The sequence below is a fragment of the Pinus tabuliformis genome, chromosome 9 (genome assembly GCF_031772625.1).
Source record: "Pinus tabuliformis cultivar Carrire ecotype Pingquan chromosome 9, CPIR1, whole genome shotgun sequence".
NCBI classification, from domain to species: Eukaryota; Viridiplantae; Streptophyta; class Pinopsida; order Pinales; family Pinaceae; genus Pinus; species Pinus tabuliformis.
Genome location: NC_142307.1, coordinates 332,979,626 through 333,004,479, shown reverse-complemented (window position 1 = coordinate 333,004,479; position 24,854 = coordinate 332,979,626). Strand labels below are relative to the sequence as shown.

General features: G+C 38.9%; 1 protein-coding gene across 1 annotated transcript in view; it reads right to left on the bottom strand.

Moving 5' to 3' along the window:
- The window catches only part of LOC149148561 (uncharacterized), a 147,115-nt gene extending 139,744 nt beyond the window's left edge, over positions 1-7,371 (bottom strand). The window contains exon 1 of the mRNA XM_089438975.1: positions 7,062-7,371. Within this exon, the coding sequence (XP_089295101.1) occupies positions 7,062-7,298 (237 nt within the window). The 5' untranslated portion in view covers positions 7,299-7,371. The remainder of the gene's footprint in view (positions 1-7,061) is intronic.
- Positions 7,372-24,854: the final 17,483 nt, after the last annotated feature.

Sequence of the window (24,854 nt, the reverse complement as noted above, 5' to 3'; positions counted from 1 at the left end):
TGGATTGGTGATTTGTACAAGAAAGGCAAACAAATGATAAAATTTATTACAAATCATAGCAATACACATGGCCTTTTCCGCAGTCACTCGAGATTGGAGTTGTTGAAGATTGGAAAGACCAGATTTGGTAGCTATTACCTCACCTTCAGGCGCCTTTTGAAGGTAAGAGAGTCATTGGCTAGCATGGTATCAAGTCCACATTGGCAGGTATTAAAGGAAAGGGCTACAAATACAGCTGACAGGCAAGATTTTGAACTGGTGGAGGAGGCCGCTCTTGATGGTCAGTTTTGGACAAGTGTGAGGCAAGTGTTGGATTTCACCAAGCCCATTTATCACATGATTCGATTTGCAGATACAGACAAACCAGTGATTGGCGAGGTGTATGAGCAAATGGATACCATGTTGGGGCAAATAAAAGATATTGTTCATAACAGAGATCCCGACTTGTACAAAATGATTCACAATTTTGTGTGTGTACGGTGGAATAAACTTAATCTTCCACTACATTGCTTGGCGTATATCCTTACGCCAAAATACTACTCTACATCTTGGTTGGGCCAACCTGCACCAGGGGGTGGGATTAGGACCAAACCCCATTTAGATGCAGAGGTAACTAGTGGATATTTGCAAGCATTGGAAAAGTTGATACCTGACAGGGAGGAATGTGCAGTTGTGCGCCTTGAAATAGGCAGATACTTCAGTGGCACTGGTTTGTTTGGTACCTTCCATGCAATGGAAGACAGAGACAGATTTGATGCTCTCACATGGTGGGAAACATATGGCGGCCATGGACTTTTGCCAAAATTGGCAAAAAAAGTTCTATCACAGGTTGTGAATACTTCTTCTGCAGAGAGGTGTTGGAGCACCTACAGCTTCATACACAATGTGAAAAGAAACAGACTCAATGAAAACCGAGCAGAAAGCTTGGTTTATGTGCACTACAACTTGAGGTTGTTGAGTCATTACTGTGATCGAGCTTATGAGGATCCCACATATAGAATTTGGGACAATCACCCAAAGGATGACAATTTGGAGGATGGTATAGTGCATCTTGAAGAACTGGAAGAGTAACTTATAAGGGATGAAGATGAAGCAGCTGTAGCTGCAACTGCAGCAGCCATGCCACCTCCACCTCCACCATCCAGTAGCAGTGCTCGAGGTCCGAGTCTTGTTCCTTTGTTGTCACCACCTCCATCTACACCCTCACGTGGAGGTTCTAGTTCTGGTCGTCGGTCTGTGCGGGAGACTCCTAGAAGCCCACCACGACCTGCTTATACTCCTGGAGACTCTCGTGGCAAGGGCCACATGTAGATTTACAATTTACTTGTCTTTTCTAGTTTCTATTAGACTTTAGTTTTCATAACTGTTGAGTTTTGAGTCCTTGACTCTTGACTCTTGACTCTTTCATATCATAATGATATTTTTTGTAAACAATATATGACTGTGACAATGAAAATTTGAAGTTTGAAGTTGGCAATTATAACTCATTGGTAATGATTGTGAATTATGAATATGATGCTTCGTGAAAGACTAAAGTTGTTTCATTTCATTTCATTATTCATGTTTCATTTTATAACATTTCATTTCATGTTAACAGTTAGAAGTTAGGACTTAGAAATATCTAAGATATTACTTCTTGTAATGGTTAACCGTTAAACTTAGCTTACAAGTACAGCTTTGGTGATCAATGATGATAAATGTTATATATTGAATTTTTAATTTAAAAGCTTGAAGTTGAAACTTTAAGATTGAATTTGATGAATCATGATTCACGAGACTCATTATGTTGCAGTTGTAATATGTATTTTACTAACTTGTGGACATGGTTGATGAAGATTATAATTTCTAGAATCTAGACGATTTATGTGATATGGTTCAATGATCAATCTATGTTTTTTTATGTTTTTTATATCAAATTCATCATTCTACATGTTTTTGTTGACATATATGTATCAAAAATTAAAAAATATAAAAAATATATATATTTTTAAAAAATCGCTCCCGGATTCGCTCCCAAACCGGGAGCTTTTGAAAATGGTCGCTCCCGTTTTCGCTCCCGCTCCCGCTCCCAAGTAACACTGCACCCCCCTCTCAGTATTTCCAACAATGTCAACCCAGATATTTTTTGCTAGAATATTTGGTTAGGAAGAAATAAAAAAAAATCTTAGGAGTGGATCTAGGACCACAAGATAATTGTACATGCGAATAATTGTAGCCATAAAGGTACGTAATTACACATTTATGCATCTCGCCTATGAAACGTACTTCATTCAGTAAACCTCTCCGAACTACAGTTATCTCAATCAATTTAGAACAAGATATTTGAACATTTGAGGGCACGGAGAAACGCCCTATAGGGGCTTGTCAACTACCATCGAATAAAATGGGGCCCTGCTAGAAACTTGTCAGAACTGAAATTGGAAGCTCACCATAAATATGTTCCCTTACAGTAAGGCTACTTCAAAGTTACTTGATGGAGTGTCAAAAGATAACCCCAGACAAGAAGGTGGTGAAAGCATGGGTAGAATGACAGGAAGGAGTGAATCTATTGTCAATGTCACAATCTATGAAAAAGGTCCAATAACTTCATACCCAAAATAAGAGGCTACTTCAAATTTACTCGATGAAGTGTCAAAAGATAACCCCAGACAAGAAGGTGGTGAAAGCATGGGTAGAATGACAGGAAGGAGTGAATCTATTGTCAGTGTCACAATCTATGAAAAAGGTCCAATAACTTCATACCCAAAATAAGGGCATCCACCAAACCAGAAATGCCAAGGGCAGTCATGGAAAGTGGCTCCAATATATCAATAGACTACTTGAACCCCTAGAGATTTCAAGGATATACCCATTGAGCACTTTAGAAGAGGATTGAGGAGACCAAAATCTATTATAGCTACTAGGACAAGTCAACTTTGTACATGTGCAAAAGATTAGGTAGTAAAGTTGCATATAGACTGGACAATATCTTTGTCAAGATCTTGAAAAGGAACTCCTAGGCAAGGGCAGACTGAAGAAGGAACCCTCAGAGCAATAGATGACAAGATACAGAAGCTTAAAGAAAAGCATTGAAAAGAAAGCTTAGTGCATAGGAGATTGCATAAATGAAGCGGGAAAATGGAATAGAATCAGGTATATGAATGGGTAACTAAGAATTTAAAAGAAGGTGGCATGAAGGGATGTGCAAGAAATGGCTTACGTCAAATTGAAATCGTGGAAAACATGGTTCAAAGTGCAGGTGCTAGAAGTTCACAAACCCAAAATGCAGAAGGAAAAGGGCTGCAGAAACAAAGTACAGGAAAGGGCAGCCGGCAAGACCAAACTACAATGTTATCAAGGTGTAGATGGAGAAAGCAACAAGACCAAGGGATGGAGGGAAAAATCCTGCATCACTAAACTGCAAGAGGGTTCAGCCCACAAAAACAAATTGCACAGAGATGAAGTCCTCTAAAAAGAAATACAGAAAGGGGAAATCTGTAAATAATACTGTAGACCTAAGTCACAGGACACGTCCTCCAAGGTCTCGTGTCCCGTATTTAACGTGCCAAACACGAAAAACGCCCTAAAATGTGCCGAAAACGTTTTTGAACGTGTCCTGGAAAACATAAAACGTACTTTGTCGTTTTCTTCGTGTCCTAGTAATGGAAAATGAGTTTTCTGAGTCTAAAAAACGTTGCCCTAACGTTTTTTCTCCAATTGAATACGTACCCCACGAAATCAATAGCTTTAAAGCCCATGTAATTATTTTTTCGGGGTTCTTTTGCTATTTTCCTCCGATGTCGTCGCTCTCCGTCGCTGTATAATCGTTGTGTGGAGCCGAGTCATCTCCTTGGAGTTGTTTGGTCGCTGGAAAGTTTGGCAACTTGGCAGCGTGTGTGAGGTTCAGGTAAGTCGTAGACCATATGGCATAGACGCAGTTAAAACTTAAGCGGCAAGCCCATTAAAAATGCGTTTGATTCGTAACAATGACTAGCTGAGGGCCTGAGGCTATAATAAAATAAGATGTCCATTGTCACCGTTCTCTACACCCAGGATTTTCCCTCTTCTTTCGTATCTAGCAAACCAGTTCTAGTTAAACAATATATATACAGTTGAGGGAAACTGTATATCTGGTTCTGCCAGAAAATATGGCTTCCCAAAGGGTTCTCCATAAGGCAAGCTTTGCCTGAGAAGGTGTCCTCAGAAATTATGTAAACATAAAAGGAAACATCCAAGATTGCATACTGTATGGCTACATATCACCTGCCTAATTACTACACTATTTCTCTCTCTATTTAAAATACCTTAACTATTATGGTGTCTTAATACCATTCCGTGTGCAGCTTACGTTGTCGAATTCCGGGGCCGGTATACAAATATAAATAAGTCTACTCAGACACACTGTCATCTAATCAAATGTTACGATAATATAATAATGATTATGTCAGACGATTTTCAACCCACTAGGTTTTCATTCGAGCTATTAATTTTCTTTGGTTTTTGAAATCAAATTTGTTCTGGTTACGATTATATCAAAAGAGCTAGCATGCAGTGTACCTACTGTTTAACAGTTTAATATCAAAGTACATATCTATAAATTTATAATCTTTGTTTCATTATTGACCCCCAAAAACACAGTTGGATCTGAATCAAGACCAAGCATATCACATTCTAATTTCTAAATTCTGATTCTATTTAATTTTTTTTAAATGAACTATGAACTTTGAAGTAATTATATTTTAATTTGATTAGATAAGCTGCAGCCTGCAATTTAATATGGATCAAAAACTATATATATATATATAAAACGTGTCCCTCCTGTCCTGTTTCTGGGTTGCTGCGTTTTGTATTGAATACTCATATTTACGTGTCCTCCTTGTCTCGTGTCCTTGTGTCATGTGACTTAGCTGTAGACCAATAAGATCCATCGAACATGCATTTCAAGTTGGGGTAGCACACAAGCCAAAATGGGGAGGTAGCAAAAATATAAACGTACATAGACAAGTTAATTGGCATGATGATTCATGTACAGTCTGACAATCATAATGTAGATATAAAGAGGACAAAATATGCATAATTTTGGGTCGATGCCTTTACAGATTCTTTCTAGCTATTAAAATCAAAAGTATGTGACACTCAAAAGGCAGCAACATGATAACAATGAACCAAGGGAGTAAATTCCTTGAAGGTGTGCTATACAGCTAAAGATACAAATATGTGCAAAGATTTCTGAAAGGTTAAACAAATAACTACAGTATTGATGAGAAAACATCCATGTGATACTTGGACGATTTCTAGCAATTGACATCTGTAAAGTGAAAGGAAACACAGAATGAACGCTATAACTCTTCAAGGGTGAAAGCTAATTTCTTTCGATTAAAGCTTGTATCACAATTGTCTCACTGATATGGAGTTGATGAAAGGAATTCCTCGACTCCCCGCCAATTCCTATGTGTTGATCACGTGATTACATGATCCAAACATGTTTATGTATGCTAGTGAAGAAAGGGATGAATGATTCAGGAATTTCCAAAAGCATAAGTAGAACAGATATATGACATGGCAAGCGCAATTGCAAGATACCTTCCTAAAGAGGCTTTGTGCCAAAAGGACATGCAAACGATGAACACCTTCAAACATACAAAACTTGAACGGAATGCCAACATACAACTCTAGACTGAAATTAGTGTCCTTGAAATGAACTCAAGCCTAAACGGGGGTGAAAGACATGCAGAGAAACCATGGATTTTATTTTAGAGACAAAGAGCTTGAGCCCATGGGAAGCAAATCACCTTGAGGAGATGCGATGCAAGCCAAGATGGCATCGTATTCATTATTTCCTTTTGAGATGAGCATACTATTTATATTAAAAATTAAGATTGATGGTAGAAAAGGATGTGTCTTATTTCTTGAAATTAGATGAATATAATTGACTTATACCCACGTGTGGCCATCCTTAGCCATGTAGTTAAATGTATCGGGTTTAATAATAACTATTTCTAATTTTAGGGTTCTTCACTGGAAAGAATGGACAGAAAATAAACGCTGATAGTCTTAATAGTTAAAACCCATTTTCCTCTCTTGTGATCTCATCTCTTATCATCTTTTGGCTTTGGACCTTTTCCGTAGCAATCACATTTCAGAATGTAGGTAGTCTCATTATGCTCTCTGTGCGAGATACTCTATGCTATATCCAAAAGTATAGTTTTCCTATTGGAGATAATTTCTTGATTTTTTTGGCATCGAATTAATTTCATTATTATTTGGCACCTAATTGGCTCATTTATTTACATCCAAGACTTTGGCTGCAGCAATTTTTTTAAATGGCCCTTTTGTTAGGGAAGGGAAGTAGCACTTGCACTTGCAGGCAGTCTTGTCCTTGCCCACTGCGATCCACCTAGTCGTGATTTAGTGGTTGAGATGAAGCACAGCCGTGAAAACAACCCAGGTTCAAACCTGGGTGGGTGTAGAACCCTAGTGTGTCTGAGGGAAGGTGTTGGACCTCCCAGAGTTGGTTTTCATTCATTATCAAACGAGTTTATCATGTCTCGTATCCAACAAACCAGATTGGTTTAAGTAAACTTGGATAGAATACTTTATTCTATCCTTTTAACATATTTTTATGGTCTGTCAATGGCGTTGGAACTGCCACCCAATCTCGGATATGGTAGTTAAATCTATTCATCATATGAACATGACAACGTGTCTTAGAGGGTTTGTAAACCCGAAAATAAGCACTTGACATTGCCTGCAATGTTTTAGTATTCCATGTACTTAAGGATTACAGTATGCATGGTCTCTCGTTTTAATATAATTTGTGCTGATTTAATGACCAGGCTAGCATTTTTGCATTTTACTGCCTTGATTCTATTTGTTATTAGATTAGCCGGCGTTTGGGTTTATGATTATGCCTTAAATCGACTGGAACTGATGAGAATAGCCTACCTATCCAATACCGGGTACCCTTACTCTGCCTTAATTACAGTGTACTGACAATTACAAATTTATCTTGCTGTATAGCTGTATGTTTCAGGTCATGAATAACATATTATTTTATTGAACATGAATTCAGCGGAAAGTACCTGAGAGAGAGCGAGACGAAGGGAGGACAGAAGGGAGGTCAAGCTTCCAGCAACCTCAAAGGCATCCTTCTCGACAATCTGTAACGCCATTACTAGATCAGGAGGAGCTTTTGAAGGCAACAATACTTCATCGCCTACTTCTTGTTCTACACCTGAGTTCTTGATATTTTCTTCTGGAATAGCAATGGCTTTTGCTCCTGCATTTCTGTCAATGCTCTCCGCACCTTCCCTGTCCATTTTTCAGTTTACGGGCACGACACTGCCTATTTTATCATGTTTTCTATATACCCAAGTCTCAAAACAACGATTTAAGAATATTGAGTTTTTTTTTCAAATATGGATAATAATTTAGAGGTGCTTATATTTCATAACGACTTTTTAAGGTTAGAGGTTGTAACTGAATATTTCGGGGTCAAATGTGCGCGATGTTTTTACATGTCACTTAACCACGGCGTACGTAGAAATGCGGTGAATTTTTTAAACTAAAAAGTAATGGTAAGTAGGGAGAGCAGGGTTGTTTAACACTAATAATTATTTTAGATTTATTTTAATTTTACGTATATCTATTATATGTATAAAAGAATAAAGTGTAAATTATTTTTAATGTAAAATTAATTTTACGTATATCTATTATATGTATAAAAGAATAAAGTGTAAATTATTTTTAATGTAAAATTTGAAAAAAAAAATTGCATATTGATAAATTTGATCCTCTAGGCACTTAATAAATGTGTAGCTAAAATAGATTTAGAATGGCTTATAATATATATATATATATATATATATATATATATATACATTATTTTTTCTGATTAATTTTAACTAACATTTAATAAATGTGTAGCTAAAATGGATTTAGGATGGTTTATTTTATATATATATATGGATTTAGGATGCTTTATTTTATATATATATATATAATTTTTTCTGATTAACTTTAACTAACATATTTTTAAAAACTTCAAGTTTAAGTTGTTTAACATGTAAAATTGGAGTGTAACTGGGTTTTTCAATGTGTTGAATCTATTTATACATTCAAAATTGTATTTTAAACAACAAAAAATCATAATATTTCTTGAAATTATATATGTGTGTGTGTGATTTTTGTTTGATGGGTTATGTAAGTCCTAAGATAACTGGCACACCTAACCTGTCTCTTCAATAGTCACGACCCATGACAATCTAAGTCATCAAAATCACCCGAGGATCGCACCCGCCCTGGGCCACACCAACGCTTAGCATAGTTGGATTTTTGTCGATGCAATTTCGAACTAGTGACCTTTTCACCACAAAGTACCTTAACAAAACACCCTGTCACTATGTGCTCTACATCGTGGGCATTTCTTATATAGAATATTAATTATATATATATATATATATATATATATATACATCGTGGGCATTTCTTATATAGAATATTAATTTTATATATATATATATTATGTAATTTGATGGAGCCAAAAGTTTTTTTTGGCGTGGTTCATGGACACAATAGACACTACATCCAGGAGAAAATCCAGGTAGATCAACCCAAAGGCATCTACCCATCGGCCAAACTAGCAAGACCTAACCCCAAGGGTGTTGTATCGAAAATAGCACAAGAAATGTTTTTAATAGCATCAAGAAAAATCCTAATTTAATTTTGTCCTTGAATTAAATTGGGAATAAAATTGTAACTCCACGTCTCATGACAACTTGTAATAGTTAACTAAGCTAATTTGGCTTAGTTAGCTTAGTTAACTCGAGTTGAGGGTCTAATTAGAGTCATATAGATTGTCTCCTAAAATTATGAGCACTAGTTGAGTTTATTTTGAGTTGTAATTATTTAATTCGGTCTAACTAAGTTAAAGTCATTGAAACTAGTTCCAACTAATGGAGGAATTAGTGGGAGGTTCAATAGCGGGGTGTAACATGCAGTAGTGGGGTGTAACATGTCGAACAGTGGGGTGTTGCCTGCACTGATCAGCAAGTAAACTAAAGATTCACTCATAATTAACTCATGCATGTCAGATCAAAGAAAGACACAGTTGAGATTGGAGTTCAGGGATAGTGTATTATCAGTGGTAAAATCATCTAAATTAAACAGATGATGCATGCAATCAGAAGAAGGCCTAAAATAAATCATTTCGTAATTAGAAAACTCACTAATTTTAACCATTCGAATTGCCTTTAAAAGGAGTAATGAAGGCACAAGTTTAATCGTTGTTTTGGTGAGCACGAGTTGGTGAGACCAAGCGCACAAGGTTGTACGTGGAGCTTGTGAGTGCAAGGAAGTAGGAGCTTGGAAGGCTAGGAATTTGGCTAAGTATTGGCCAAAGGCAGTCAGTCAGGCAAGGATAGAAAATACCTGTGCAGGTTAAGCTCAAGGTTGAGCAGAGCATATTGTATTCATCCAAGGCTTGCCTAGGAAGCAGTGAGATAGATAGAGATAGTGCAGAGGTTGCTCAAGTTTAAGAAAATCATTGTAATCTTCTCATATTTTCTTATTAATGCAATATACAGATAGCAGGGGTTTTTAGCTGTGGCTTTCCCCAAAAATTATTGTGTTATGTCTAATTGAATTATTTCTCTTATATGCTTCGTGATTTCATCGATCGTTTATTGTTTTTGTTGATGAGTAGAGTAAATTCAAGTCTATTGTTTTAGCATATTACAATTAGTAGTTTGAATCTACAATGAATTTCTACATTGTATCAAATCTAGATTTGTATAAATTTCTACATGGTATCAGAGCTAGATTTGTAGAAATTTCTACATGGTATCGAAGCTAGATTTTGTAGAAATTTCTACATGGTATCAGATCTAGATATATAGAAATTTCTACATGGTATTAGAGCTAGGTTTGTAGAAATATTTACATGGTATTGGAGTTGAAATCACAATAGAAGAGAAGAAATTGAAGTTGTCCTTGCAAATTGATGGAGCTATAGTTCAGGGCAGATCCAAAATACCCTATGTGCAGACTTCTTAATGGAGCTAGAAGGATGCTAGTGGGTAGATTAGTGAGTCAATGTTTAGTGACACAAAAAGGAGTTGTGATCATTGACATTAGTAGAATGAGGAGCAGAGAGACTTCCCATAGGGAGATCAAGACTCAAAGGGAGTCTAGTTTCAGAGGGAGCAACACTATGGAAGCTAGTTCTTGAGGATTTGGGGAGATCATAATCATTATTGTCGTAGTTGCAGCAGCAATGGAGAAGCATCAGCAAAGCAGTAGCAGCAGTATGAGTAGATTAAAGTCCAAGAGTTGCAGAAATTTGGGCAAGGTCCATTGAGGTGTTTTTGTCTCATGGATCATTGCCTTGCTATGGGGCCCATGGTATTCAGTAGCAAGAGGATCAATGTCAGTCAAATACTGAGGAGTGTAGAGAAGATTTGACAATAGAGTAGGAGGCTTAGTAACAGAGTCAGCAGCAACACAGTTTTTTCCATTAGACAGTTGCAGACACAGTTGATTCAGTTTATTTTTGGATGCTTTTCAGTTGCAGATGTTGCGGTAGCAACAACAGTGACAAGCGTTGCATGTAGAACATTCCAAAGGTACTAGATTAGGATAGATTTGAATTCCTTTCTTGTTGAGAGGGAGTGTTGAAAATAACAACAAGAAATGTTAAAAATAGCATCAAGAAAAATCATAATTTCATTTTGTCCTTGAATTAAATTGGGAATAAAATTGTAACTCCACATCTCATGACAACTTGTAATAGTTAATTGAGTAAAATTGGATTAGTTAGCTCAGTTAGTTCGAGTTGAGGGTCTAACTAGAGTCATATAGAGTGTCTCCTACAATTAGGAGCACTAGTTGAGTTTATTTTGATTTTTAATTATTTAATTCAGTCTAACTGAGTTAAAGTCAGTTAAATCACACGGCGGATAATTTTTGTGTGCGCGCCACTGCTCTCTCTGCGACCGCCCCCATGTGACCCCTCTTCTCAGCCATGGCTCCAGAGGGGAGATCTAATCCTCCTTCCTCCCTCCCCCCTAAGCTACTGGCCTTCAAACAGTTGGTGGGCGATTGTAGCAAACGCCTAATCTCAATCTCCCAACAAAAATTTGTCAAGAAGATGGAAACAGTCCCGACTGTCGCACTCCCAGCTGAAGAGCCATGTCGTGCTGCCCTGAATATTGCAGAAAGAGGACTCATTGGCCAATTCACTAGGCTATGGCCATCACCAAGAGCCATCGAATCGTGGGTGCAATGCAACTGGAGACCGCTGGTATCAGAAGGAATAAAATGTCACTTTGTCGGTAAGGGTTACTTCGTTTTCATTTTTGACTGCATTGAAGACAGGAACCTCATTTTCAGAAACAAGCCATATTTCATGGGACCCTAGGGCCTTTACCTGAATAAATGGACCCCGGACTTTGATCCAGCCCAAGATGTGCCCTCGACTGTTCCTGTCTGGGTGCGCCTCCCCCACTTACCCCTACATTGTTGGAGCTCGAAGACCTTAGAAATCATTGGAAACACCCTAGGAAAGTACATTGACAGAGCAGACAAGAAGGGACAATACTCCTGTGCTAGAATCTGTGTCGAGGTAGATCTGGAAGTTGGGCTTCCAGAAGCCATAAAACTAACAATGGCAGATTGGTCACATGTGCAAGAACTGAACTACGAACAATTGCCCTTCAAGTGCAGGCACTGCCATGGGTACGGGCACTTTGCAAGAAACTGTAAAAAGAAAACTAAAGAAGAAGCAGAGACAATAAAAGGAGACTAATGGACAACGGTGCAGAAAACAGCCTCCTCGAAGCAGCACAATAAACAGAGAGGGAAAGGGGCAAAAATTGGGAACAGTGAGCCATCCACAGAATTGCAGTCGGAAGGGACAACACTCCCTCAAACAGACCTTCCCTCAAATTCCTTCGCAGCTCTCAGCACACAGGAGGAAACCCCTGTCATGGAAAGTGATGCAAAACAACAGGCAAACCCCTCACCAACCGAGGAAGGAAACGCAGGGGCCTCCCCGATCCAAAACGACTCCCCAGAAAGAGAAAACCCGCCATCCTCATATGCAGACATGATAAGAAAAAAGCCTCTAGAACTAACAAGCTCATCGGAAGAGGAGACAAATGAAAGACCCTCAAAGAGGGCAGGGAGGAAATCCCTCAAGGAAGCAAGAGAAGAAGAAGCAGAGAGGCAAAAAATGCAAGGAAGTCAGTCCACCCTAGAAATGTCCATAAGTCGAAACACCAGAGCACGACCACCAAAGGGAGGCCTCTCCTCCACCACCCCAAATAAATAATGCGTATAGTCTCTTGGAACTGTAGAGGCTTGGGGAACCATATGAAGCCCGTAACTGTTAAAGATCTCATGAAAATAGAAACCCCAGAGATCCTCATGCTCCAAGAGACAAAAATAGAAGGGGAAGCCCTTCTTGAGTTACGCAGAACAACCTGGAAGACTAAAGCTGGGATGGCAGTAAGTACAAGAGGAACCTCAGGAGGACTCGCCACAGTCTGGATGGAAGATCTGTTCCAGCTGGAGAACTCCTTCGAGACACAACATTGTATTTACACAGAACCCAGACATAAAGCAAGTAAGCTCACTCTCGCCTTGTTTAATCGTTATGTTCCCGTGCTTTATCTTGAGAAAAAAGAGTGTTGGCAAACACTTATGATTTTGTAGAATGTTATTCCCCCATGAATATTGTAATAGCAGGAGATCTAAACATCGTTCTTGACCCAAAAGAAAAAAGAGGGGGTAACAATAGCAAAGATCCAATATTACCCCTTATGGAGGACATAATACAGCGATGGGATCTTCTTGATCTTAAACCCAAAAAGGGGAGATACACCTGGACCAACAACAGAACAGGGGCAGCTCACATCTTAGCCAGGCTAGACAGATTTCTAGTGCAGAGCACTCTTTTGATGGATAAGAGAATAGTCTCAACGAGAATACTACCAAAGCTCACCTCGGACCATAAACCCATCCTCTTACAACTGGACAAGGAAGAAAACCTGGGGCCCATACCGTTTCGCTTCAGCCCCTTGTGGATAGAGCAGGAAGGGTTCATGGAAATCGTTGACAAGGCTTGGTCTACCATGGTCACCGGGTCACCCAGTTATGTCTGGGAGCAGAAAATAAAAGCAACCAAAGCAGCTCTGAAAGAGTGGGTCAAAACACCTCCCAACACCACACCACCCATAGAAAAGAAATTGTCCAACAGTTAGCAGATCTTCAGTTGGAGATGGAGGACAAAGACGTAACCATGCAGGATTTGGAGAAAGAATAGGTAGCCCAACTGGCCCCTTTCAGCACCTTTAGAAAAGAAGAAGAATTCTGGAGGCTTAAGTCCATAAGCCTATGGGTGAAAGTAGGTGACCGAAACACAACCTTCTTCCACAGGCATTTTAGAGCAAGACTCTCCCGGAATCACATTTCATAAATCATTACAGCAAATGGGACAGTTGCCAAAGGCTTTGCCCAAGTTAAAGAAGCTGTTGAAGCTCACTTTCAGCGGTTATACACAGAGGATGGAACAGGAGATGAGGTGATTTCCAATGACTTTCTCTCCAAGATTCCTTCCTTGGTCAATGAGGAAAATAACTCAAATCTTATGAGGCCCTTCACTGAAGAAGAAATCAGCAATGTAATTTGGGATATGGAGCCTGACAAAGCCCTAGGCCCAGATGGGTTCTCGGAACACTTTTACAGAGCTTGCTAGACAATCATCAAATCTGACCTACTAAGAATGGAAAAGGCCTTACAGAATAAGGCTAAAGTGGGAGGCAGTACCAAATCCACCTTTCTCTCCGTAATACCCAAAGAAGTGAATCCAGCTACCTTTGACAGATTTAGACCCATTTCTCTATGTAATGTCTCTTACAAAATACTTGCTAAAATGATTGCAAATAGAATAAAACCTCTGTTGTCTAAGCTCATTTCTCCTGATCAAGGAGGATTTGTAGCAAGAAGACATATTTTAGATAATGTGATACTTGTTCAAGAATCCATGCATTCCAGTCATCAGAGGAAGGAGAAAGGGATGTTGATCAAGTTGGATATGACCAACGCCTTTGATCGGGTAAAACTTACATTCCTCTACAAAGTTCTTCTTTCCTTCAAATTCAACCCAGCTTTTGTGAATCTGATCAAGGCCTGCACTGACAAACCATGGATTGCCCCACTGGTCAATGACAGACCTACCTCATTTTTCCAAGCTTCAAGAGGGATAAGGTAAGGATGTCCGCTATCTCCTTTTTTGTACATAATAATGGTAGACACTCTGAGTAGGAAACTGAAAATGGAAAGCAACAAAGGTACTCTCCCGGGCATCTGACCAACGATTGGACTAGAACCAATCAACCATGCCTTGTTTGCAGATGATTCTCTTCTCCTGGGAGGAGCTTCCACTAGAATAGCAAAGGAATTCAATGGGACCCTGCAGAGCTTCTGCACCATTTCAGGAGTGCTTATTAATAAAAGAAAAAGTGCAGTGTACAGCTGGAACATAGAGGAGCAAACCACACTTCGAATCACTAGAATCCTGGACTTTCCGAGCTATGCCCCCTAGGACAAAATTCAATACTTGGGACTGCCTTTAACTCTGGGGGCAAACAGAGCCTCACTATGAAATGAAGCCATTAGCAAGATTAAAAGCAAGATAGCTGCATGGGGTGGGCAGTGGCTTAACTACGCAGGTAAGTTAATCCTCATAAAGTCTGTCCTTTCCTCTCTCCCTATCTATCAGGCCTCTTTCCTCCTGGCACCAAAGACAATCACGGATCAGATATCACAACTACTCAGAAACTTCCTATGGCAGGGAGGCAAAGGAAATGAAAAGAAATTTCACTTAGTAAGTTGGGACAAAGTGAAAAGGCCAAAGCTGGAAGGTGGTCTCCAGATTAGAGATCTTGGAATGGCAAACATTGCTCTAGGTGGCAAAATCCTTTAGCAGCTCTACTCCAATAAACATCACCCAGTCAGTCAACTCCTCCGGAATAAATATCTCAAAGGAGTCTCATTGCGAAATCTCCATGCAGATAGAGTTCCCAAAGGCACACCACTTTGGAATCTCTGCAGAAAAGGGCTTGTCACCTTCCAAAACTAGCTTTACAGGGTGCCTGGAAACGGAGCAAATATCATGATATGGCAAGATAGAATCATGGGCAATTCCCCCCTTGAACACACAGCGGAGTTAGTTGATCTTCGTGGCTGGCTCTCTCAACAAGGACTGCACAGTCTAGCTGACATTTTTGTCTGGGACAGCCATGGGAACTGGGAAGATTGGATCTTCCACAATCTGCCAGCACATTTACTACATCAAAAGCACCTTCTCTTGGACAAGTTGAAGGGCTCGACACCAATCAACCTCCGCGCACCAGATCTCTAGAGATGGGGGAAGACAGGGGTCTATACCTCTGCGCTTGGTTATGCAGCCTTGCAACCCATGCAAAATCAAGTCCTCAACCCCTCCATCTAGCAACACACATGGGACACTTACGGTATACCCAAAGTGAATTTCTTCACTTGGTTACTCATTCACCGAAAAGTGCTGACAGGTGAAAATATAGCCCACAGAGGCATTATAGGGCCACACTGGTGCATTCTCTGCAGATCTGCTTCCGAAAACATTGATCATCTCTTTGTAAACTGCACCTTTGCACAATTGGTATGGGCCCTCGCCCTTCAAGGTCTAAATGCTCCTGCCCCTAACCAGTGCACAGTAGTGGAACTCTTCTCCACTTGGACTGAAAGGTACCCCAGGGCCCTTAGAGCAAATTCTCTGTGGAATCGGATCTGGCACTCCATTCCCAAGTTCATTTGTTGGAAGCTCTGGCTAGCCCGAAACAATTGGAATTTCAATAATGTATCGTCCTCTCCCCTATCGGTGGTAGCCAAAGCTAAGGCGGCCCTGATGGAGGTTCTAGGGAACTACCCCAGTAAGCTAGATGACACTCTCACAACTGAAGAGTGAAGCTGGATGGGTACCCTTCTGGCCCGGGTTAACAAAGAAGTTCCTACTCGGCCCACATACAATCCTACTTGGTGCATCAGAACACAAGATGCTGAGTTCCAATCCTGGTGGAGGAAGCAGGGAAAGGTAACCGTTTTCTTTGATGGTGCCTCTAAAGGCAACCCAGGGATCTCCGGTGTTGGTGGTGTGGTCTACTCCCAGGATGGCTCACGTATAGATAGATACAACTGGGGTCTAGGAAAGAGTACCAACAACCAGGCCGAAATACTAGGGCTTCTTAAAGGCTACCAGATTGCCTAGGAACATGGTCGCACAACTCTCCAGGTCTTCGGAGATTCAGAGCTTTTGATAAAAACAATAAACTCAGATGAGCATCTAAGCAATCTGGCCCTCAACAACACTCTTCAGAGGCTCCGAGGCTTGTTGAGTTTCTTTACCTCTTCCTCTTTCTTTCACATTCTCCGCACCTCAAATAAAGAGGCAGATATCAAAGCCAACGAGGGTTGCCATTTGACTCAGGGGTTTCTAAAAAGAAATGCAGATGAACCTGAGTGGATTTCCATCCCATAGCTTAACAACAATGCACCAAGCAAAACATGACTTGAACAAATATTGGATCTCAACAAACAAAGGTCCAGATCCAACAATAATTGAACCAAATAGAACCTCTGACACTAATCATTGGAACAAATCAAGGGTCATTATTAGGGAAAGAGTGCAGAAGCTAATGTAGTGGAGGGGTGGTTTTCTAGCAAAGAGCAGGTTTTCGGGCAGCATTAGTAGTGGTAAGTTGTATTGCGAGCTTGGCTCTGAATCCAACAAGAGGACTCGTAGCAGTGGCGGACGACGGGGAAACAATTATACCGGGTGGCTAACCCATGGGTGCGATATTAACCCGAATCACATGGGAACCGTCGGATCTATCCAAAACAGATCAACGATGGATATCCAACATGAAGGTTGGCCGATCGGAGTTCGAAGATCGACAGAGACAAGAGCTTCTGCGATGGGCCGATGAGTGTGGACCCGATGTGATATTGAGCCCGAACCTACAAAGCTTGAAGTTCGAAGTCATTACAAAGTTGACCGATCGGGTTCAGGGTTGGATAGAGGCAAGAGTTCTACGAAGGACCGACGAGCGTGGACTCGAAATGGTCATGCGCAGGAGTCCAAAATTTTTGAAGTCCGCTAGTTTGAACCGCATATTGGCAGCGACGGTGGAGTGTTGTAAAGAGAACCAAGGAAGGTGCCGAACCCCGATGCCGATAAAGGTGGAATCTCGACAAAAGAGCCAAGACATGAATACACTTCGTGGGAAATCTCTTCAAAACGGCCTCCAAAAGCTTTTTGAAGGGCCGATGGTGTGGACCCGAATAGACTATGCATAAGAGCCTAAAAAATCTTAATTCTGTCATCGCATATCGGCCACAGAGGTGGAGGGTTGCAAAGAGACCCGAGACTAAGCCGACCCCCGATACCAATAAAGGTAATACCTCGAGTTTTGAGCCAACTGTTCCATGGCGGAAAACAAGAAGTAAACGTCGGCGAAAGGTTTCATGGGAGATTAATATATTTTTAATTTTAAAAGGCTCGAGTATAAAGAGACCTTATCCTTCAGGGGTCAGTCGCATCGCAAAAAGCCTAGGCCAGTGACCTGATACCACAGACAGCTTTCCTCTGATGTGATCGCTCGGGGATCGCTAATCGCTCCCTCTTGTGTTAAATGGCACCCCTTTGTATTCTTAAAGTGCCGATGCGATGCACCTTTAAGTTCCAAAACCTTAAAGGTTTGTTAAGAGTAAAAAGACATATAGAGCTGGAAAAGCCTTGTAATTTCGGTTGATTAGGCCACGACCCAACCGATGACCCATAATATATTAAACGTTTTAGTTAAAAAAAAAAAAAAAAAAATTAAAAAAAAATAATAATCGGTTAAACTAGTTCCAATTGATGAAGGAATTAGTCGGAGGTCTAGTAGTGGGGTGTAACCTGTTAAACAATGGGGTGTTGCCTGCAATGATCAATCAGTAAACTAAAGATTCACTCATAATTAACTGCGTGTCAGATCAGAGAAAGAGCCAGTTGAAATTGGAGTTCAAGGAGAGTGTACTATCAGTTGTAAAATCGTCTAAATTAAACAGATGGTGCATGCAATCAGAAGAAGGACTAAAATAAATCATTCCTTAATTAGAAAACTCACTAATTGTAACCATTTAAATTTCCTTTAAAAGGAGGAATGAAGGCACAAGTTTAATCATTGTTTTGGTGAGCACGAGTTGGTGATACCAAGAAATAGGAAGCACAAGGTTGTGCATGGAGCTTGTGAGTTTAAGGAATTAGGAGCTTGGAAGGCTAGGAATTTGGCTAAGTATTGGCCAAAGGCAGTTAGTTAGGCAGAGGATAGAAAATACTTGTGCAGGTTGAGCTCAAGGTTGAGAAAAACATATTGTATTTATCCAAGGCTTGCCTAGGAAGCAATGAGATAGATAGAGATAGTGCAGAGGTTGCTCGGGCTTGAGCAAAGCATTGCAATCTTCTCATATTTTCTGATTAATGCAATATACAAATAGCAGGGGTTTTTAGCTGTGGCTTTCCCCATAAAGTTATTGTGTTATGTGTGATTGAATTCTTTCACTTATATGTTTCGTGATTTCATTAATCATTTATTGGTTCCGCTGATGACTAGAGTAGATTCAAGTCTATTGTTTTAGCATATTACAATTATCAGTTTGAATCTACAAGGAATTTCTACACGTTGAGGAGATTTGACCGTGTGACCTCCCGATAGGCGAGGTACTTAGCAATAAGAACTTGACCAATTGAGCTATTCCTTGGGGCTAACGGAGTCAAAAGAATTACATAACATAAAAATACATTAACGCATCTCTTTAATTTTATTAATTTTAGTTTACTTTTTAAATTTTATTTTATTTTTATTTTTATATAGGTCGCTTGACTGTAAGGGAAAGGGAAAGTGAAAGAAAAAGATGGAGAGACCGTCGCCATGGTAGCGAGTGATACTACTTTACTTGTAGTACAAGAGAATGAAAATTGTATCAATTTGGTGAACATCGAAACCAATCAATGCAATGATTTCAATGTGCCCATTCCCGATTAACCCATACCCTAATGATGCCACTCGCAAACAATTCGATATTGTGCCTCTTTGTTCAAACCATTCACTTCATAGACATCAATACGTATGTGAAATCATCATCCCCTCACTATTCAACATAACATTTCCTCCTAACATGGTCACACTGATTACACAGTTAGTTACTAAGGGAAAAGCATGGATGGTGGGGCGATTTTGACTCACTTTCTTTCCCGGTATGCAGGCCTCACATTTCACAGAGAGACATGTATTTCTTTTGTAATTGTTTATATATGTCATTATGCAATCATTTTTTCCCGATGTTGGTTCCCTGGTGTTGGTGTTGGATCTACTGCTTACTCCTTTTCTGCTGCATCCAGGTAATCACGATCTCGGGATCCAACTAGACATACCTTATTTATTTCATTCATTGAGATGGGTCCCATGACTGAATTAACATGTTTACATGAGATGACATCACATTACAACATCTCCTCCATACTAGATTGAACAACACCTCTCAGCATAATAAATAGGAGATGAGGGTAAATATTTTAAATTAAATTTGATAATAACTAGGGTAGATCATCTTAACTTAGTATCTACAAAGTGCCAGAACGATCAAATCTTTCAAGATGCAAACCTCTTTTTGAGTGCAAAACTTGAGGGAATTTTTTCACCTCGAGAGATTTGATTCCTCTCAACTCTTCGTAGATTTGGAATTAAGATGGCTAGTTTTGAGCAGCACACTAATAAAATATTTTAACTATAAGAATTTTTTATATAATATTTACTTAATTGACATTGAAATATTTTATTATCCCCACTGCAGGCTAGGGTATAACGCATTCAAAAATACGTTGACCCTTCAATTAATTTCTTATTGACCAAAAATTTATAAATAATATGTAAAGTGGACATCTGAACATATGAATAATTTAATTTTTCAATTATTAAAATAAATTTATTTAATTTTTGAATGGTGCACAGAAGAGGGACTCTTATTTAGTAATCATTATTTGGGATTTGGCATTAAATAATCACAAGTCATTCGGTACTCTCTCACACGCTTTCCCGGTACTCCATGGGTGGTAGACTAATTGCATTATATTCTCAAACTAAAAGACGAGAGAAAGAAAAAAATAGTTTTATTTTTTCAATTAATTCATTGTTATAATTTACTCAACAATATATGTTATCATTTATTTATAAGATAATAAATATTATTGATATCAATCATGAGATCCTTTGTGATCAACACTTTTGAAATATTTTATAAAGCATATTATTATTGATATCAATCATGAGATGAATTTAGTATCGATTATGGAATCATCACACCTGGCTTTTTTTAACATATGAACATACAATGTAAAATAGTGCAGGCACTCCTGTGGGGACCCCACTTTGGAATCCTCAATGCACACCCTAGTTCACCACCAAGTTCTCACTATATGTGGCATTGAATATAAACAAAGGATTCAACATATATAAAACATATAATATATGTGTGGTTAATTTGACCAAATGAATAAAACATCCCACACCACAATTTGCTTGCCTCTCCTGTAACATCCTTTGTGTCCCCACAACAGTTGCCTACAACTGACCCCACCAACCACATGCTCAATCGATAGATGGATGGGGAATACAAATCGGATGGCGAAGACACCTTTGCATCCAACACTTGCATGAATGTTAGCACCACGTTGCCGCCCCAAAGATCCGATGACCGAGATCGTGTCAATCCAACAGTTGATCTCACCTTCGGGTGACAACTTGCAGGCCTGAAAATGACCCTCCTCCGACCCGATCTTGGTTACACTACCTCGATAGGGTTCCACTCCGGAGTCAACAATAGATCCTCGTGACCTTTCTCCCATGCCCGTGGCTCATAGCCTGTGTTTGAATTTGGGATTTGAATTAAATAATCACAAGCCATTCCGTACTCTCTCACATGCTTTCCTAGTATTCCATGGGTGGTAGACCAATTGCATTATATGTTTCAACTACAAATGTAAATTCCCAACCCTTCCTTTCTTATCTCAGCTTTAACGCCCTTAAGCAATTGAAAATATGAAGAGATCTGTCTAGATCATTTTTTTGTGACAGTACACTGGTGTAACGATCTACCAATTTGGTAATTAAATGCATGATTATCGACTTTAGACTCTTCGACCTTTTGTTGATGGAAATCACCAGAAAAATAGAGGTAGTAGGAACTGGTTGCTAAAGAAATCATGTAGCAAGTAGCAGGAACTAGTTGTGAAAGAACACTTGTAGCACTTATGCAACTGATTCAAGGTATGACTTGTCACAGTATTGATTTGAATTATCGATGTTTTCTATTTTGTCGAATTTCATGCTCCATTTCGTGTCCCCGCAATGGCTTGTTTGCTCATATCGATAGATGTTTATGCGAATGTCGTTTAAATTGTGACAGTTAAGCTTTGAATAAGCATCACAGGGTATTTACCTCCCCTAATTCAAGGAATTATGTTGGTTTTTTTTCTTTCTATATGGCTTCTTTTTATCATGATAAGACTAACACACCAACATTGAACATTATATATAGCCATTATTACCATTTAATTTGAATGCCTTTCGCTAATTAGCAACTAGTGGGAATATTACACAATGATGCATCCAGACATTGTACATTGACTGTTAACACGTTGTGTTGTAAAGTCTTCTTGCGTATTACAATTTTACCCCGAGGGTCCTCTGATGCATTGAAAATATCTTGACTAATTAATATAGGTGTCAAGGGAGTAACATCTAGGTTGAAATGTTAATCTGAGAAATCAGAGGATTAGGACTTTTCCTATGACCTAGCCATTGACTGTAGTACTCTTCTATTATGGGATGGTGAATAAAAGGGTTCAAAAATACCTCTATACTGACTAGGGATGGGCATTGCCTACGAGGTCTACGCCAATCCACGTATCTATTATGTTAAGGTTGTCTAGGATTTGCACGCGACCCCAATCGATATTGCTTGGACTGACACACATCCATAAGCAATGGAATGTCATTTGGTTGTCTAAAACCCGGTGGAACTTTGTTAGCTTATCGCCTTCACCAACATTATATTAGCTGCATGTTTTCAATGATCTTGCAAGCCATCGTTGGCTATTTATGTATGTTCTCATTTGGGAAAACTGGATTTTTTGCTCTTGTTTTATTCAAGTAAATTAGAGTCTTTTGGGGAATGTTCTGTACTGCCAAAATGTTCCACTTGATATCCTAAACTGCATTCTGATATTGGATTTTGTGTATGTGAGAGAATTGTGTCATTACAGGGTGTTAGGAAACCTTCATTTACGACTTTAGGAGGTAAGGAAGAATGTATTCTAGTCAAGCTACTAGGATTTAGGTCTTCATGTTTTTAAGAATCCCATCCCCAAACTGCTTCGTCTCTATGTAAAATTTTTTGGGTTATATTGTGATTCTATGGGATTGGTGCAGACCTTATAGGCAATGCCAATCCCTAGTGAGTATAGAGGTATCTTTGAACCCTTTTACTCACCATACCATAATAGAATAGTCTTGTTGCCGACGACTAGGTCATAGGCAAATTCCTAATCCTCTTATTTCTCATAATAACATTTCAACCTGGATGTTACTCCCTTGATACCTATATTAATTAGTCAAGATATTTTCAATGATCAGAGGACCTGGGGTTAAAATTGTAATACGCCATAAGGTTGTACAACGCAATGCGCTAATAGTCAATGTACAGTGTATGGATGATCTTCTTACAACAAAGCTTTCATCCCCAAACGAGAAGCCAACCTATGGCCAAGGCTCTTGTCACACTGCTTGTGCCCATGAAAATACATATCATTACTCAAGAAAAAAATTGGTTTAATGCCACACATTCAAGAATTGCCACTTTTTCATAAGGTCAAACGGTATTGTATCATCATGGGAAGTAATCCACCTACACTCAGCGGGTTTCACATATTCTACTTATTATCTCCGTATCTCCAAGTTCATGTAAATATTTAGTTTTACTAAGTTATTTTTATCTAGATTGCAGATTCTAGTAATATTTTGGAAAAGCAATGGACAAGACCATTGACTTAACTCCTCTGTCCACAATGTTTCCTAAATCTAAGATTAAGTTCAACTCTTTTATACCATCCTTATCTCTATTGCAGATTCTAACCTAACCTAAGAAATTGAATTCGTATAATACTCTAACATATCCTAAACTACAACATTGTTGGTTTACAAAAGAGTGTGATGGCAATAAGCATGAGTAGTATTGGGTTAGTGATGATGATATAAGTCCTCATCTCTGTGCACAAATTTCATGAAACTGTCCCAATGGTTGTTATAATTAAGACATTTGGGTGCGTTCATGGGGGTCTGCATGTAATTTGGCCAAGCCTGTGGCGGTGTGTGTCTCCATATGCAAACGTTCGAACCTAAAACATTTTGTCATTGGTATAGTATATTCTAGGAGAGATGGCACCAGGATTGAATGCCAACATTTCGTTCTCATTGAAGAAGTTGTCAATGTTCTTATTCAAAACCAATCGACCCATATACTGCACAAAAAACACAAATTAGCCCTTAACCATTTGAATACAAATGGGTGATTTGTCTTTTCTGTAGACACCCCCTAGAGGAAACAAAGGTTTGTCATTTATTAACGAGAATGCCTGCTAGGGAAATAGATCCTTGGGCCAGCTCTTAGTATCATCGAGAGGATCCCCTTGTACCTTGTGAAGAATTTAACTATTTGCAATCATTGGTTTAGGAGTAGTCCGTTGATATTTTTTTACAGGCTTTAAGTTTATAGGTTTTTGTTAGAAAGGATTCAAGATAAGATTAATTGACAAGTAATTCAGTCTAAACATTGTAGGTTATGCCTTTTAGGTCGCAGGCTAAATTACCCAGTTTTGAGGGTATATCCAAGGATAAATAGTATATCGTCTGTGAATATTTAAGTATGTATGTTACAACTAGAGTATTTTAAAAGTACTACTTGAATGGAAACTTCAACCCAATTATTGCATTGTGAGCAGTTTAGCAGGCTGAAACACTAACAATTTTTTATTTTTTTATTTTTTAACAAAGTTGAAGTGTTCTATGAAGCATACATGACTTGATATGCCTCAATAGTGTCTCGTTTTTCTTAGATTCCCTCCATTTTTGCTTCAATGGTCAATTATCTGGTGCCACTTTTATATGTCGTAGTCTAACCAGATTTCTTTTTTGCCTTGAAAGTCATGGAAATTTCGGTAATATTTTGATAAAATCTGGTAGGATTTTTTGTAAATCTAGGTTACAACTGTCAAACTTCAAGATTTTGGGTGTCGCAAAGGTTTTTAACCTCACTGGAAAACAAAGATTTTTAGCCTCAAAGAAGTGAGTGCACCAATTGCATGCATTTTAGCAGATGCAACAATGAGACTTTCTTTCATTTTATGGTTAAAGAAATATTCATATAATTTATTTGCAAATAAATTAATAAACATTTCTATAATTTCATATAAAGAATAACTAATTAGTTTCATGTAGCATGAACGACACTATTAAACAACATTTATGGTGTACACATTGTGTTTAATTATTTTAATAAGGATTATTTCAATTTATACATATGATGTCACATGTTCACTATCAAACTAATAACTTAATTGTTGACCTGCAGATAGAAAACAACATTGAATTTTTTGAGTTTGGGGGTCAATCTTGGCTTCATAGGAACTTCAGAGCTATGGATTGGACCTGGTCCTAGGTCAACTGCTTCCATTTAGATTC